General features: G+C 38.1%; 1 protein-coding gene across 1 annotated transcript; it reads left to right on the top strand.

Annotated features, from left to right (window-relative positions):
• The first annotated feature begins 15,759 nt into the window (after nucleotides 1-15,759).
• LOC148844382 (malonyl-coenzyme A:anthocyanin 3-O-glucoside-6''-O-malonyltransferase-like) lies at nucleotides 15,760-17,118 on the top strand. Its single transcript, XM_088956866.1, has one exon. It carries the CDS (start codon nucleotides 15,760-15,762, stop codon nucleotides 17,116-17,118), a length of 1,359 nt encoding a protein of 452 aa, XP_088812992.1.
• Nucleotides 17,119-19,008: the final 1,890 nt, after the last annotated feature.

Genomic DNA, 19,008 nt, shown 5'->3' on the forward strand with positions numbered 1-19,008 from the left:
AACCTATCTGTTAACTTAATGGATCAAATTCGGATATTGGCTGATCCGGTATGCTGTGACTCGATTCAATTTATTAATTATGAATTATTATATATTATTTAGATATTATATATGTATATTCTATATTTTATTTATATAGTTATATATTCTATATTCTATATTATATATTTTAAAATATTATTATATTATATAAATAATATATATTATTTATATTACATAATATACATATAATTGTAACCGAATCGGATTCGAATAAGATATCCGATAATACATTTTTAAAGTCCAAATCCTTACCGGATTTGGATCAGTCCGATTTTCTTAACGGATCGGATATATCCTTTCCGATCCGTTTGCAGCCCTACAATTTGGTTTAATTGTTGTCACGTTCGCAGGAAGTTTTCAAGCACATGTGATCTTGGTGAATATACATGCAGTAAAAGCATTGACCATCGATGAGAGTTCTAAGAATCACGTGAACTACCATTAATTTTGATTTTTAGTATCGGTGCTTGGGAATTAGAGTGCCTCCACCTTGTTGTATGCATGCTTGCGCTGCATGCATCGTTGTACATAGTCATTTGCATCTTGTTTTAGGTACAACCAAGGGAAAGTTTGATCCACTTTATCAGGAAGGCCTCTTGTGGCCACACAAATAGAAGTAATCTTGTGATTTGTTCATTGAACCTGATGGGTCCCACCTATCGGGATTTGAGGATCAGATAGTCAAGGGTGATGGATTTGCTTAGAGACAGAGAGAGAGAGATCGAAGGGTCACGTGTGTATTCAGATTGGGGGTTCCTAACTGATGTGGACACTTCACTCTTCACATCTCACTGTTTCAATATGTGAATCGTTTCACAACAGAAAGTCCATTTTTTTTTTTATTTTCTATCTCATATTTGTGATGTAAATATTTAAATTCTTGATTTCTTATCTTAGAAGTTTTAATATACATAATACAATTTTTAGTTTTAGAAATACAAGGTGAATTAACATTAAAGTTTCTTGTATACATAAGTTTAAAATTTTATAAATCATAAATGAAATAATTTTTCATTTACAAATAATTTTAATTGAGATTTTAAAATATTTATTGCTAAATCATAAATTTGTAAAGTATTTAAAATATTTGCAATAATTGTTGGCCCAGTATGTGGTTTAAGACTTATAATACTTAAAATTCCTTTTTATAAAAGCCACGGTTCATCAATAAAATGCCTTGTGACACTAATATAACTAATATTATATTTGGAAGTCGAAATATCATAAGTGAAATTTTAACATTTAATTTGACATAGTAGAAGTTAAAATTTTTTTATATGTATAAAAAACTTTTAAAGCATATTTTCTAATAGTATTTCTATAAATGTTTTAAAATTAAGGATTTATAAATTGTTGTAAAAATTTTTCAAACCTAGGTTCTTCAGCTAATAAAAAGGGGTTTTTTAGCATGTATAATATATTTTGCTAATTCTTGCCTCATTTTTTCTTTCAAATATTCAAAATTTTCAAAAAGCTCACACCTAATTTGTGTTTGATTTTCGTTATTTTTTTCTCAAATGACTGGCCATGCATCTAGCCAAATGGTTAGTACCACTTTTTCTACCTTAACTAAAATCACTCCTATATTTTATCAAGCAACTCTTTTTTCCTTTCCCTCAACATTTTCTATATTAAACATATCACATACTTTGCTAGTCTTCTCTCGCCACCTCTAGCACTTGTAGTAGAAGTGGCTTCAGCAACAACAATGCCACCAACACCCATTTCAGTCCTATTGTACTATGACTGGACATCATTGAAGCCAAAGTTGTAAGGAAAAGGATTTGAGAGGAACCGGTCATTTAAAAAAAATGAAATATTAAAAACCTACAAAATTAAAAATTAATTACCACTTACTCGATCTATCGGTTCGAAATCCCAATTTGATTTCAATTGATGAAATATCTAAGCCTCCCAAATTTCTCAATGATGGAAATAGATGAAGCCCATGTATAAATCAAGTAAACAGTACAAATGGATCACACACAATTGCTTCATTTATATGGACCAATTGAGTTAAAGAATTTAATGATGTTTAATGAAGGTTCTACCTATGTTTATGTATCATCCACAAAAGACTTGATTAATGATGTGGTAGATATGCAAAGACATATTTTGGTACATTACTTTCTAACTCATTGATATCTATCTATCTATCTATATATATATATATAGATATATAAAATAAATAATTTTTTTCATTGCCATATACATTTCGGTGAAAATTTTCAATATTTACAATGGCAATGAAGAGCATAATGGAGTTCATAGAAAATTTTCCTTTAATATCTAATGCACCACCTGAAAAACCAAGATATATGGATTTACATGAAAGTTCATGAAATTGAAATAGTGTAGTTCAGTTGTATAACTACAATGTTTTTGCAATGAAGTTCCTAAATCCTCTAATCAAATCTTCATCCATTGCAGATTTTGCCATCAACTTTGGGAAATAGCTTGATCTTGTTTTGATATTTATTCTTGCATGCTTGTTTCAGTCCTTCAAACTTCTCCAAGGGTGGACTCTCAAGGGTTTTAATGTTAGGGGTAAGGTGCTTTGGAGGATTTTTTCAGTTGCTATCCTATGGGCTTTTCCAAGGGAAAGGAACAATCGGATTTTTGTTGATACGTATAATGTTGCAAATTCAGTCAAGAACAAAGTTATAGGTTATCTCTGTTATTGTTTAAGTGTACAAAGGGCTTTTAATGGTGTTCAGTTTTTATCGTTTCTTCTTTTTTTTTTTTTTTGTAAGCTTGGCCTCTTTTTAGTGGACTTCTAGGTCATTTTGTATATTCCCAATGTAATTTTGTGATGCCTAAGATTTTTTCCAATGGATATTATGACTGTTCTTTGGTGAGAAAGAAAATAGTACATTAACCACAAGTTAATCAAGTGTATACTTAATTGCAACAATCATTCTAAGAAACTTTGTGGATGTACATTGCCCTAACAACACAATTTTTCTTACATATCAACAATAGAAAAGTGATGATTTTAAGCACGTGGTTGATTATTAGAACAATTCACTAAGGATTAAAGAGGCAATATGAATAGGTAGGTCTATGGATGTACCAATTACTTGTGGTATAATTGACTCTACAACAATTTCTATAGGGGAAAGTGGTCATGCTTCTCTTCAAACTTGGCTTGATAGCTCTTATGTTGCATACTAGCACACTCAAAGGTCAGATAGTCATGGGATATGCTTAATTGGGGCATCCATGTGATCAATAACTTTTATCAGTTTGGAAAAACCAAGAATAATTCTAAACTCTAAAATAATGATCATATAACTCACTTGATCATGTGTCCTTTCATACTTTTTATTTTAACCTTTATGGTGTATATCAAAACACTCATGGACCAAATATAGGCCTAATTTGGCCATGCATGCACCCAATAACTTTTCTTTCTTTTTGAAAACCAAGCAATTGTCATATATGTCATGTGGCCTAGACTTTCTTTGTGTTTAATCTAATAACTCTTATGATGTAAATTGGGATACTTTTGATATTATAGGCCATGGTAGGGGATATGCCTAATTGGGGCACATATCAACTCTAATTCACAAGTTGCTAAGGTCAAGTGACCATGTGACTTTGTAGTTGATCTATTAATACTTGTAACACACATTGGAACACTTGTGAACAAATTAGTCAAGATTGGGCCTAATTTGCCATATATGGATTCGATAACTTTTCTTTATTTTCAAAGTTATCCTAAATCACAATTTGCAAAGTTATCAACCCTAAATCACAACTTGGTAGGGTCAAGTGACCATGTATGCTATATGTTTTATTAACTCTTAAAATATATATTGACACTAACGATCAAATCGGTCAAGGTTAAAACTTAAGTTCACACCATATGGTATTGATTACTTTTCATGGTTTTCAAAATTCAAGAAAGTTATCAACCCTAAACTTGAATAACATACTGAGGTCAAGTGGTTGTGTATCTATTTATATATGATCTATTAACCCTTATAACATATATGGTGACACTGATGATCAAAATGTTCAAGAATGAGTCTAATTGGGCTACATATATGATTGATTTACTTTCTTGGTTTTGAAAAACTGAAAAAAATTAGCTACCCTAAATCATCAATTATCAGGGTCAAATGGCTATCTACCGCTTTGCATATAATCTTTTAAGCTTTATAACATATATTACAACACTCATCATCGAATCGGAGAAGGATGAACCTGATTTTGCCACTATGGGTTTGCTAACTTTTCTTGATATTTAAAAGTTTAGTAAATTAAAGCATCTACCCTAAATCACAAGTTGTAAGGGTCAAGTGGGTCTGTATCTCTTTGTTTATGATCTATTAACCCTAGTAACATATATTTTGACTCTCATGATCAAATTGGTCAAGAATGAGTGTATTTTGGCTACATATGTGTTAGATGTATTTTTTTGGTTTTCAAAAACTAAGAAAAGAAACATTATGTACATTAAATAATAAGTTGTTAGGGACAAGTGGTCGTGTATCTCTCTGTATATGATCTATTAACCTTTATAACATTTATTAACAACACTCGTGATTAAATTGGTCAAGGATGAAACTAATTTTCTAAATATGTGTTTGATAATTTTTCTTGGTTTTCAAAAACTAAGAAACGATATTTACTGTAAATCACAAGTTACCGAGTCAAGTGCCCATATTTCTATTTCTAACCCAGTCTTATTTTTCTAACTCATCAAGCTTCTCTGAAAATCTAAACCACTTGGACTCGATTGATAGTGTGCTTTGAGTAAACAGGAATTGGCCTAAAATATTAAATACCAATATATTGGGTATGTAACAATCCAGTTGTGTTTTTCTTGCAACATGGTGGATATCTGTGACATGTACAAATCAACAAATTCTCCCCTGGCTGGCAATCCTAATATTAATGCCACATCTGTCACTATGAAGTGGACACATTCTTGTTTCCCAGTATGAATGAACTTGTCTTCATGTCCCATCTACGAACAAGCTCATTTAATAATGCCTTGTCATTTTTCACATCGGGCATGTGGATAATATGGTATATTGGGGTTCATAACAATACTTCAATGATGTCATTGTGGGTATCAAGTTTAATACCATGTATAAATTCCAAAAGATGTGAAAGGCTGTTGCGGCTTTAAATCTGTATAATTAAGCCAAAAACACCTACATTCAAAGAGCAAATCCAGTTATTTTGTTTATTGAAAATGATTTAAGCAAATAAATAGGAGAGTTCGTGTGTAAATATACAATGCCACAACTACATAAAATTCAAAGTTACAAAAAAAAAAAAAAAAAAAAAAATCAAACTAGAACTAGTTGACAGTTGCATTATAATTAAAACCCATTGAGGAAATTAATATGCTCAAAACAGAAAGGTTCTTAAAGTTTCTCAAAGAAGATAGATCTGCATCACACATCTTCTCTAATTTTAAACCACCCCATGAAGAGAAAGCATCAAAAGCCTATGTCAATACTCGTACTCCTCAATGAGCATGACTAGAGATTAGCAACCTATGTCCCACTCAATCAGAAGTAAGCTAGGAGCAGTCACATTCCTTTTCTTTTTTGATGGAAGAACAATAGATGGGCTACAAAAAGTGGGGAGTGGCCTCATTCTAATCCAGAGACACAAAGCATAAGCCAAATTACTAGGCCAACCTTCAATTCCTACCGTAAAGGGCACCTACTAATGAACCCAATGCAAGCCAATGAGCTTTGAAGGGTCCCTTACATTTACAATGTATGCCAAGAACCAAGTAATTAATTTGATAAAAAAACAAAGACATGTCGTCATCTACACTCTAAAAATCCAAAAGTTTGGTTTTTCCAAAAGCAAGTAAAAAGTATTTTCAAGAACACCAACAAATTTCCAACCCACAATCATAATAACATTGCATCTTGTTTTGAGCAGGGCAGCGCAAAATCTCACAAAAGTAACCAAATTAAGCATAAATAGAGTTCAACTGTGTCTTTAAATTAAACTCAAACAAATTCAATAGTTCTAGTCAACTAATTCAATAGTTCTAAGACTCACTAGCTAGAGGAAATCAGAGGTTAATTATAATAAATGTATGGTAGTCAGTTACAACAACGACGGTTCTAGACACAACTAACTAACATTAGATCTGAAAGTCACCTAGGTTGAATACCATAGGAGTAAAAACTTACTACTGACTTATTAATTTAAGGAGATTAAAAATTTAGGGATAAACATACTAATTTACCAAGGTTAACAACAAACACTGAAATTGTTGCAAACAATTGGCTTTCAAAAAGTGACTCATTAGATGGGGCAAAACAAAAGAATTATTGACTCCACACTTTCTATTCCGACCTACATTTGCGGTGAGAGGTCAAGTGAACATACCTTTCTTGGTAGTCGGCTTAATAACTATTATAATTTATATTAGGACACTCAAGGTAAAAAATAATTAAAGTTGGACCTAATAATAGCTATTTTGTCTTGGTTTTCAAAAACAAATAATAGTTTCTACCCTAAATCACAGGTCATTGGGGTCAAGTGAACAAGCACCTATTTGTATTTAATCTACTAATCACTATAAATGTACATTAGGACACCAAGGATGGAGGATATTTTGGCCACATGTTGGTTTGATAACTTTTATTTGTTTTCTAAAACCAAGAATATTCATTAGCCCTAAATCACAATCACCGAAGTGAAGCCATGTATCTCTTTGTATTTGACTTACTAACCCTTATAATGTGCATTAGGATACTCATGATTAGATCGATCAAGGATGATCCTAATTTGGCTACATATGGTTTTAAATACTTTTTTTTATTTTTAAAAAACCTAAATCATATGTTGTTTGGGTCAAGTGACCGTTATTTATTTATATTTGATTGATGTATTAATCCTTATAATGTATATTAGGACATTCACAACTATTAAGGGTTAAATATGCCAAGTATAAAGAAGGACATGAACACCTAACCCCTATGGCTAGTGATTTAAGCTCAATAGTTTTTTTTGGAGTTATTAATAACAAAGAAATGTTAACGAAGACGTAGGAATCCAACTTATGTCCATCCTTGGCCAATCCAATCATGAGTGTCTTAATATACATTATAAGACTTAGTCTGCCAAGTGTCAAAATAATTATCACACATAGGGTGTCTCCAACAGAGGACAAAATAATCAATAATAGGAATATTATGTTGGTTAGTAAAGAATATAAATGCAAAAATGCAAGTAATGACAATCTTAAATCGTCCCAGTAAATATTTTAGTTAATAATCAAATATCACCAACTTTGTAATATCACCCATTGACTTCTCCAAGTTTTCAAAAACTGAGAAAAAAAAAATTATGACGAAATCAATTCGAATGGTCTGATTATTTGGTTCGAATGGATAATTCATTTTAATAAATTAATTAAAAATAAAAAAAAATGTCAAAATCATTGAACTTGTTAATGGGTCGATGGTTTGACCATTTGGGTCAATGAGTTATTGATTTTTTCAACAATTTTTGAATAAAAACCGGATTTAAGGTAAAACGAAAACAATTGCGTAAACAATTTCTAGGCCGAACGGTCTCACAGTCCAAATCAACGATGGTGCGAAAACCTTGCTTCTATATGCCCTCGTATTAATCAATTCAAGGAGATTGAAACTTGTCAATAAACGAGAAGATCTATGAAGATCTGTTATGTGTCATACCATGCAAGTGTTATAATAGACGTAGCTGCAGGTGCAAGAGAACTGTTCATCTTCCGAGTCGACTGAGTTTGTCTTACCGAGTTGGACTCATGCTTACACTGCTAACAATGACCATACCTTTTCGACGTGCTTGAAACTTGGTAGGTTGAAGCAATCCGCTTGAGAACGATACGTTTGACATAAGGTGGGGTATTCACTTGCTTCACACAGGCTTCGTCCCGCTAACAGACTTTCGAGTTCTGACGTCAGTTTCCCCTCCGTAAAAATTTTAATTTTTAAACACCTTACCGAAAAACCCAAGTTACAGGATGCCGAAAGATGATTTCTCTTAAATTGGCCTCACATAGGACCGATGATTTTAAATCAGCCAAAAATCGATTATTGAAATCAGTCCTTTTTTAGGATTACGTGTTTTGATGATTTCCTGATTTTTAATTGATTCTAATTTTTTGAGGATGACATAACATTCAACAAAGCTTTAAATAAAACTCTAATACAAAAATAATTGTCCTTGAAAATTAATACCAAACAGATTCAAAGCAGATTTCTCATAAATAACTTACATGGCACAAGTAATACCAAATAACTAATTTTTCAAATATTACTGATTCTAGAAATCACCCAGGTTATAGATTTGATGTTGGCATATATTTGCATTGAGGAGAATTAAGCAAAGTCCCAACCATGATTCTCGCGGCTTCAACTTCTCTATGACAGAGAATTTAATCCTTCTTCCGTTGAATTGGAATCTCCTGCCAATAAAATAAAGGTGACTCGGACTCTCTCGTTATTTTTAAATGAACTTAAAAATTAATGTGTTAGCTTAATACAATGCGGTTGGGCGCCTAATCCGCAAAAGTGGGCACCATAAGAAATGGGAGAGGAATCGAAAATTTAGGAATGGGCCCGTGGGTATCACTTGGGCCGAGATTCCGCTTCCCTATGAGTGGGAAGTTAGGTATTTAGTTGGAGTGTGTCAGCAATATTGACACGTTGAGTTTCAACTACTGGCGTCTTTTTTGGTAATTACTGATGTGTCTTGTTGTCGGTTATCGTCCAACAATTATCTATGAGACCAGATCTGCTCCTCACACGCACATCCTATTATGCATTTGGAGCATCTCTCGTACTTATTTATGGGAAATATTTCCAATACACGGTGGATGTGCATATGAGGCGCCCATTTGTGAGGAGCAGATCCCGTCACATTATCTATAGCTCCTTTCTTCCAGCATTGTTCTCCGAAGCCCATCTCGAAGAAGACATACAAGGGGTGTGGAAGTTGGCAGTGGGGGTGAGCAAAAAAACCGAACAAATCAACCGAAACCAAATAAAAAAATCGGTCAATCAAACCAGTTGGTTCAGTTTTGGTTAACCATTTAATAAAACTAGTGATTAACCGAACCGATCGATATATAAAGTAATCTATATTTATATAATATTTATATATATTATTTTTTTTTTGAAAATCAAATATACACTTTCAATAGTAGACCTTTCAGACTTTCTCTTTGAAAGATTCAAAAGGAGCTTTGAAAATCAAAAATGAAAAGTTTCAAAGAGAAACTTTGAAAGTTTCAAAGAGAAAGAGAAATTTTCGGCCTTGCTAGAGTGCCAGATTGGAGACCGTCAGTCTTTCAGTCTTGAAAATCAAAAAGTTTTAAGCTTTAGCCCTTTCTTCTCTTTTGTCTCGGTGGTCTTCTTTCCACTAGCAATTTCTTCAAATCACTCACAATCTCACTCTCTCAGACTCTCAGTTTCTTCCCCAACAGACCAACGGCCTCTGGTGCTCCACCCTCCGACCGAATCACCGACGATTGGCGTCTCCTCTCAGATTCAGCCTCCACTCTCTCGGACCAGTATCTGGCATCTTCTCTGATCTCTCAAATTTGAAATCTAAATTTCTCATCTCTTAGTCTCTCTCTCTCATTCGATACTCAGACTCATTGATCTCTCTCAATCTCTTCTCTCTCAGTCCCTTCTCTCAATCTCTTCTCTCTCTCTCTCATCTATCTCACTCTCAATTAACAGTTCATTCACTCTCTTCAGACCATCGGTAAGGAAGGTTTTCCCCTTTTTTTTTCATATTGAGGGCATAAAAAACCCAAAAAACCGAACCATGGTTAACTGGTCAACCAATCAACCAGTTGCATTGGTTCAGTTTCAATTTGGTTAAATTGAAAAACTGAACAGTTCAGTTCAGTCCAAAAAATCACCCCAACCGAACCGTGAACACCCCTAACTGGCAGCCCTAGTGAGGAAAAACTTTAGCTGTTGGGAATCAACAGCTTATGCTATTGAGTGAATTTCTGAAAATTACATGTTATTATGAGAATGGGTAAAATAGTAATTACATCTTAATTTATTTTCATTAAAAACCAAAGCATGGGCGTGAATCGATAAACTGCCCAGAACGTGCCCAACCCAGAAATTGTCTTAACAGCCTCTGCTATTGGGCCCCACAGCCAAAGTTAACCCCCATCCTCAAGGAGATCACGCCCTCCAACGAGTCACCCTCCTCGTAAAGGGTATTCCTTTGCTGACGCGATTTCCACTACGCCTAATGGTGTAACCTTAAGCTAAAATCTGAAATCAGGGCCTTTGGATGTTCATCCAAGGAAAAATCAGCTATCCTAGAGTAAGCTTGCTTAAAACAGTCAAATGATAGCCTTTGACTTTTACACACAGGCCGGATCTTCTGTTTATCAAGAATCCTATATCTCTCCATGAATGATAATACATAAATACAGAAAATGTTTCTTATATACAACTGTAGTTTTTATGTAGGTAGACGTGGGTAAATTTTTTGTCGGCAGGAGATCCGAGTACTCGTAATTCATAATTTGTAGCCGAATGCTAATCTTTTGGGCGTAGCAGATACTTCAAGGATTTGAGGTTAGATGGACTTCTCTTCCGATTAATAGGTTGGATAGTCCAAACACTACTAACCATGAAGTTATGGTGAGTAGTTGAAGACTTCACTAGAATCATATATATTGCAATTCATTTTCTAAATTCTAATGGCATGCAAATATGATATGTTCAAATGTTTAGAAAAAATGAGTATCTGTTTGGGAAGTCTTTTGGGACACGATTTTAACGTTTCGAGCAAGGTTTACTAGGGGAATGCCAGAAGCTATATTTGATGAAAATCTACTAAGCATGCCAATTGAAAACACAGGTGCTCGATCACCACAGCTCTATCATTGCAATTCACTTCGAATGCAGAAGTCATACTAAATGGACTCTGAATTTGGGGTTCATATAAGTTTCTTTTGGAGAAAACTTTGGCTTCTAAATTGAAGGTGAATCACATATTCTTGGTGGATATTAAAGCCAATTCACCATACATTAAAAACATTTTAAAAGAAACATGGAAGTGTGGCTTCCCCATCCACCTTATAAATCAATTGTACTTACAATTTAAAAAAAATCAAAAGTATTTTCTCTATTTTCGACTTCCCCAATTTTCATACGAATATGGCTTACCAGTTTGGTCTAGTAGGGGTGTTCATGGGTCGGATTGGGTCGGTTTGAGTTATTTTCTTCAATCAACCCAATCTAATTGGTTTACTTATTGACTAAACCAAAATCGACCAACCTGAAGCAAAGGTCAGTATATGCCGGTTTATCGGTTTAGTTGGTTTTTATATATATTTTAAACTAAAATATCTACTTATATTTAAGTTTATTTCTTTTTAATTTTTATGCAAAATCAAAATATATATTTAAGTCAATTAGTTTTTTATGTAAAACTGATTTTTTTGTCAATATATATATTTAAATTTATACAAAATTGAATTAATATTGTACCATTGTATTATATTTATATTGATTTTACTTTTTAATTTTTATCATAAATAACCAATTTTTTTTCAAAGTTTAAACAAAACACAAATAAAATATATCAACATTTAACATATAGGGTAGGGACTAATTAATTAATAATTAATTAAACATATAAGTTCGGTTCGATTCGGTTTGATTTCAACCGAACTGAGTTATCTGTTTATTTTCTCATACAAACCAAAACCAACCAGTGCTTTTGAAAAACTGACCAACTCGGGTTGGGTCGGGCTGGTTTGGTTGGTTTGACATTTAATGCAAACACCCCTATGGTCTAGGTTTTGAGCTTATTATCTGACGCTATAAGCCATTACGTGAAAGCCCTCCCAAACGGACAATTAATATCTCAAGAAAAAAGTTTAGGCTCCTGATGATGCGCTCCTAGCTGGCGACAGGCAAGAGATACCTGCATGAAGAGAGGTGAAGGAACCCAGGGTTGCTCACCCGGTGGGAGCACTCCGATGCTTAAGTTAGTACTTGGTTGCGAGTTGGAAGAGAATGAATTTGCAAGAAGATGAGAAAGCTAGAGAGTGGTGAATATGCGATACCTTGGCCTTTGGGGGGTTGAAGTCTTTACATACTAGCATCTTGATAAGTTTGGTGGGATTGATCTCGAACCTCTACCGTGACGATCTGTTGTTGGGTAACGTTTTGGAGTGACTGGTTGTGATTGTTAGGACTGGAGAGCAGGTGAGCTAATGTGACCGTTGTAGGGTATGGTCCCGCCAGGCAGGAGACAACCTCTGGGGCTGGCAGATACTGCGCCGCCAAACAAGGGACGTGGGTGTAGTCTTCAGGGTTGGCAGGTACGGTCCTATCAGGCAGGAAGCTTCTTGTGAGACGTCAGGCTACCTGACAACGAGCAACCCTGTAGCGAGCTACTTGGTGGTGAGCTACCCGTGACGAGCTACTGGTGGCATGCCGAGGTGATTATGCCCGAGGCGAGTCATCTTCGAGGTGGCCCACTTGCTTGGGTTCGGACTGTTGTGAACTTGGTGTTGTTGTTTTAGTTCGCGAACTGGGATGGACTCAACCCGGAGTACCTTTAGCTCGGGACATTAGTGTATTCGAGCTCGTTCTGTAGCGAGCTGATACTTGCTGAGTTGTCACCTGTGTTGAGCCATGTCCACGTGCCGATTTGCTCATGTCAAGTTGTCGTGAGGTGCCAGGTTGCTACGGTTCGACACAGGCTTATCCTTGCTTACGCTTGGTGGCTTACGTTAGGGACATCATCGTCATTTTCATCTGTAAGATTTTTGGGAGAACTGATGTCATCTTCAGGCAGACCACCAAAAGCTTAACGTACTCTTTGAGGAGGGGTGGTCGACCTCCTTGGGTGCCTAACCTTGGCATTCCTAGACCTTCATCCCCTTGCGGGGTGGCCTCGGTTAATGGCTAGCATGGCTACCAGGGTTCATCATGGGTGCACACTTGCTCATGGGGACAGTGTTGGACCAACACTGCGCTGCCGATACTCAAGGGAGGCTTGGCATGCGGGACTGGCTCAAGCATGACCCTTCACCTCGCCAACCCCTTGCCCAAGCTGATTGAGCTATCCCGTTGTCTTTAGCGCACGGGTGTGTTCCGGCCTAAGCGGTTGCCTATCATCGTGGTACACAGGTGCCTGTCATCATCAGCATTTAGAAGTCCCTTCACATCGGTGCCAAGTCACCTCATCGGCGCATAGTCGCCTTGCATTATGATTGTCCCCCTTTAGCACGTAAGCGGCACCTTCCATGGACCGGTCTGAGCCAGGAGAGGGCCCCAGCCATTGGACTTGAGGTCATGATCCAGTGCTACTGACTTTGGTGGAGCCATCCCATCGGGCAACTCTTAGCCTCTAAGTGCATAAAGGCTTGTCCTGGCCTACCTTGGCCAGGACGCCGCATGGGTTTCTTCCACTATAGAACTATCCCCTTGACAGTTGGTATCAGAGCAAGTTGGCTAATTGTAGCTGTAATTGGTTTTAAACAAATTAACCCAAAGCTAGTTGAAGCGGTCATTTCGACAAGCAACATTTTGTGGGGTGCGGTCCCTAGGCACTTCCACCCAAGATCGAGCAGAATTCAAATCAAGCCTGGCAAGAGGCCATTCTTTATTCGTGTCCCCATTCTAATGACATTAAAACAACTTCCCTTGTGGGGGCAGATGCATTGGTTGTTGTCCTCATGCGGGGGCAAACACGTGAGCCTTGATAGGAATGTGGATACACCGTCCGAGCATATTGTTTATCAGGCCTAGCAAGAGGCCATTCAATGTTCACGTTCCCATTCCAATGACCCTAAAACAACTTCCCTTGAGGGTGCAGACGCATTGGTTGTTGTCCTCATGAGGGGGCAGATGCGTGGGCCTTGTTAGGAATGTGGTTACGCTACCCGTTGGAGCATGGCGGCCCTACACTGGCAAAGTTTCAGGTGGACATGCTCAGTTTTCAAGTGGATCACTTGCAGCAGTAGAAGCGCATCAAAAGGCGAGTGCATGTTCGACAACTCATGGGTAAAAGTTGCCACACTCGCACAAATTGTGGTCAAGTCTCCTTGAGGTAGCAGCAGTGGGGCCCCCTCGGAGTGAACATATAGCCCGAGTCGGCGAGGCGAAGCGTAGTTTCAAGGGCCAAGAGAGCATAAGCCATGGCTAGGTTTGAATAACCCGAATCGGCGAGGTGAAGTCTGCAAGCCAACATGGTGAAAGGGTACCCAGGTCATCGCCAACATGAGGAGTGAACCTATCAGCATGTTCGGTAGTATCACTGAAAAGCTACCAAGAAGATGATTGAGCCTTGAGGTAAGATGATACATGGGGCGGACCTCCGCGAAGCACCACACACATTTCTTCGAGGGCCCTTCTTTCACAGTTCAACGGCATAGCCATTGCACGGTTTGAGTAACCTCAACACTGGGAGGTGAAGTCCAGGCAGGCTGGCATGGTGAAATGGTTCCGTCCCCATAAATGGACACCAATATAGGCAAGACCCGGGTTGGCCAGGCGAGCCCTGGAAGTGGATGGCGCGGGACTCAAACGCCCATTCACGGAAGGAGTCATTGTCGAGGACAACAATGAATTGAGTGAGGGAGCCTGTTATGGTTCGACACAGGCTTAGCCTTGCCTATGCTTGGCAGACTTACGTTAGGGACATCACCATCATTTTCGCCTATAAGATTTTTGGGAGAATTGATGTCATCTTCAGGCAGACCACCAAAAGCTTAATGTACTCTTTGAGGAGGGGTGGTCGACCTCCTTGGGTGCCTAACCTTGGCACTCCTAGACCTTCATCCCCTTGCAGGGCGGCCCTAGTTAATGGCTAGCATGGCTACCAGGGTTCCTCATGGGTGCACACTTGCTCATGGGGACAATGTTGGACCGGCACTGCGCTGCTGATACCCAAGGGAGGCTTGGCATGCGGGACTGGCTCAAGCATGACCCTTCACCTTGCCAGCCCCTTGCACAAGCTAATTGAGCTACCTCGTTGCCTCTAGCGCACGGGTGTGTTCCGGCCCAAGCGGTTGCCTATCATCATGGCACGTAGGTGTCTATCATCATCGGCATTCAGGAGTCCCTTCACATCGGTGCCAAGTCACCTCATCGGCGCATGGTCGCCTTGCATTATGGTTGTCCCCCTTTAGAACGTAAGCGATGCCTCCCATGAATCGGTCTGAGCCAGGAGAGTGCCCCGGCCATTGAACTTGAGGTCATGATCCAGTGCTACTAATTTTGGTGGAACATCCCATCGGGCAACTCCTAGCCTCTAAGCGCATAAAGGCTTGTCCTGACCTACCTTGACCAGGACACCGCACAGGTTTCTTCCGCTATAAAACTACCCTCGTAACAAGGTGTCATAATGTCATTGGAGAGCTAAATCTGCTCTCATCAGCTTCCTTTCCAAGAAGTACGATATACAGAGTGTAAAATCTTATATTTTATATTTGTATTTGTACTCTTTCCAAACTAAGCCTTAAGAAAATGTTAGAAAAGTGAAGGAATACAAGAAAAAACACATGTCACGCTGAGGTGGTGCCGTGCTTACTCAGCGTAGAGTAAGAGAACTCCTCACTCCTCAGCGTATAGGTTGATACAAAACTCCCTCATCACTCATCTAACACCCGGGATGGGGGACGGTGCCTTAATTTGCATTTGTTTTTAATTGTTCATTGATCATCAGCTTCCCATCCATCCCTAACCTAATCTCATGGCACCATCCAACCAGGTGGAGGTGATAGAGTTCTGCAAAATCGCTCCACCACCTCACTCAGTCGCTCCAGCATCACTCCCTCTCACCTTCTTCGACTTAATTTGGTTACCCTACCCACCCCAACAATTCCTCTACTTCTACGAATTCCCCCATCCACTCACTCACTTCACACACACCCTCCTTCCCCGCATCAAGCACTCTCTCTCCCTCACCCTCTTGCACTTCTACCCATTCGCCGGAAACCTCTCATGGCCAGAAGAATCCCCCAACCCCATGGTCCACTACAAGGATGGAGACTCAGTCTCGTTAACTGTCGCCCAGTCCGAAGGTGGCTTCCACCGTTTCTCCGGCAACCAGGCGAGAGAGTCGAAGGAATCGCATTCTTTGCTTCCTCAGTTATCAGTGTCTGGATCAGCTATCCCGGTTCTGGCATTACAATTCACTGTGTTCCCAAATTCTGGTATAAGCTTTGGATTTTCCTTTCACCATTCGATTGCCGACGCCAGAACGCTTACCCATTTTATCAACTCATGGACTTCAATCTGTAAGCTTGGAAAGCCATCTTTGTCAACCGAATCTCTCCCACTCTATGACAGGACTCTGATTAAGGATCCAAAAGGCATCGAGAAGATATTCATGAACCAGTTAGCAATTTTTTTCCAGTCCGAGTCCGGAGAAAGAAGATTATCAAAGGTGGTGAATTATTCACGCGCATCCAATGCAGTCCGAACCACATTCCAGCTGAGCAGAGCTGACGTTGCACGACTAAAGGAACGTATCTTGGCACAGCACAGGAAGGACAAGCGGTCACAACCACCTCGTTTGTCCACCTTCACGGTGGTCTGCGCTTATGTCTGGGTTTGTTTGGTTCAGTCGGGGGACGAAAGGATTCATTTTCTGATTAACATGGATTGCAGATCTCGTCTGGATCCTTCAGTTCCTTGGACGTACTTTGGTAACTGCATCGGAAATCGGGTAGTGAAAGTAGAAAGAGATGATCTACTAGAACATGATGCAATTGCTAAGGCTGCGAAGTTGATAGAGGAGAAAACTAAGCAGCTGGAGAAGGGAATCTTTGATGGTGCAGAGTTCTGGCTTTCACACATCTTATCCGCGGGCGCTGATCCCAAGTTTGGAGCTATAGGATCAAACCATCTAGGTTTTTATAAGGCAGATTTTGGATGGGGGAGACCTAAGAAGGTGGAGTTGGTATCTATTGACAGATCAGGACTCCTTTTTATTGCAGAGAATCCCAACGATCGCGGTGGGGCTGAGATCAGTTTGACATTCGAGAAGCACGAAATGGATGTCTTCTCTTCCATGTTTTGTAATGGTCTTAGCGCTGAAGGTAATTGATCCTCGAAATACTCTAGGCTTTGAAGCTTACAATTTGCACACGCAACTTCGCTTGTGTCCTTTGTATCCGTACTGTATTTCAGAAACTCAAAGAGTTCGAAAACACCAAATTTACCGGTTCTTAGAGTTGATAGACATGATTCTTCTCAACAGTGTTGGTGAATATTTAATTGATCCGTGTTAACGAACCCGAATTTCCTGCACTTGGTATGATATGGTATGTAGATGTGGCTAACGATAAGGTAAAGGGTGTTAGTCTCCAATTACCGTTTTTTGATATCTTAAAAATAACAAAGAAGTGAAGAAAAAATAAAAAAATTGACTGCCCAATCAAAATAGGAAAGAGATTAAACAAAAAAAAAAAAGGAAAGTGAAGCTTTTTTACCAAACGCTGTTAACAACCAATTTCTAGAAAAGTGAAAAGTGTTTCTTCTTTAGGCGGCATTGAGAGGAGATTTGCTAAGAACGGTGGATAGTGGTTCTTTGGACAGCATTAACAAGAAATTTGTAGTTGTTTGAACAGTACACAGTGACGAATCATAGGTAACTTCCCACCAAACCACTGCTATTATAAGTTTGAATTATTTTAACCACACTAAATCTATGTTACTGTGATAAATAGTTTAGAGAGTTGAAATTCATCATTTGGAAGTCTTTTTTTAAAAAAAAAAAAAACTCAACCCAGGAATAGAGATTTGTCGATAGCAATGTTTTGAAAAATGACCTGGAAACGGAACCGGTCATTGGTTTTTGGGTTGACGGTCCAACTGTTCAATTCGAATAAATGGCCCGTTCTAACAAATAAAATAAAAAAATAATTAAAAATAAACAATGGTCAAAACCATTGAAGGGGTCGATGGGTCGACTATTCGACCGCTTAGGTCAATGGGTTGTTGACTTTTTCAATAATTTTTGACAAAAGACCGGATTTAAGGTAAAACGAAACCATTTGCTTAGATGATTCCTGAGCCAAACAGTCCGATCGTGGGGGTCAACAGCGGTTTGAAAACCTTGGTGAATAGTAATTATGTTGCAAAGCATCCATGCTCTTAATTGTCAAAGAAATCTTTGTTTGTTACATGCATGTCTCTCTGTCACTATCACCGTTAAAACATCCAATGCTCTTAAACTGTGCATTGAAGAAGCATGTTTCGTAACGATCATTTAATGGATGGTAAAATGGGTCATAACCATGGTTTTTAAAACCAGACTGGACCGAACAGTTGGACTGGAAAAACCAAGAATCAGTCAGGTGCAATTCCGGTTTTCTCTAAAACTGGATTTTCCATAAAAATGATTAATTTTGGTCAACAAACCACTGACCCGGGCAATTAACCATTCAAACAGTTTTGATCAGTTTTCTTATTTTTTTAAGTTCTTTTTTTTTTTTTTTTTTGTTAAAACGGGCCGATCGTACTCGATAACTAGAGACCTCTGACCAATTTGATCTCCGGGTCAATTTTAAAAGCCATGCATATAACAGTTCACTCAAGCAGATTAAGTTTTAAAAACCATGCATGTTAACGACTCTCCACCGTTCTTAGCAAATCTCTTCTCTCAATGCTACAAAGAAGAAACACTTTTCACTTTTCTAAAAATTGGTTGTCAATGGCGTCTGGATTTGAAAAAGCTTTAGTTTCCTTTTTTTTTTTTTTTTTTTGTTTAGCCTCTTTCTTATTTCGACTGGGCAGTCAACTTTCCTATTTTTTCTCCACTTTTTTCTTATTTTTAAGATATCAAAAAAAGGAAATTGGAGACTAACACCCCTAACCTTATCGTTAGAACACATCTGCACATGTAAATTGAGAATGCATGTGGAGTGGGACGTGGCTGAATCTCATTGGAAGTGTACCACGTCCCACACCATACCAAGTGCAGGGAATCCGGGTT

The sequence above is a fragment of the Nelumbo lutea genome, chromosome 8 (genome assembly GCF_056320005.1).
Source record: "Nelumbo lutea isolate HS-2025 chromosome 8, American lotus-T2T, whole genome shotgun sequence".
Taxonomy (NCBI): domain Eukaryota; kingdom Viridiplantae; phylum Streptophyta; class Magnoliopsida; order Proteales; family Nelumbonaceae; genus Nelumbo; species Nelumbo lutea.

Coding starts and splice junctions, on each gene's coding strand:
- LOC148844382 (XM_088956866.1), top strand. CDS start 15,760: ATGGCACCATCCAACCAGGTGGAGGTGATAGAGTTCTGCAAAATCGCT.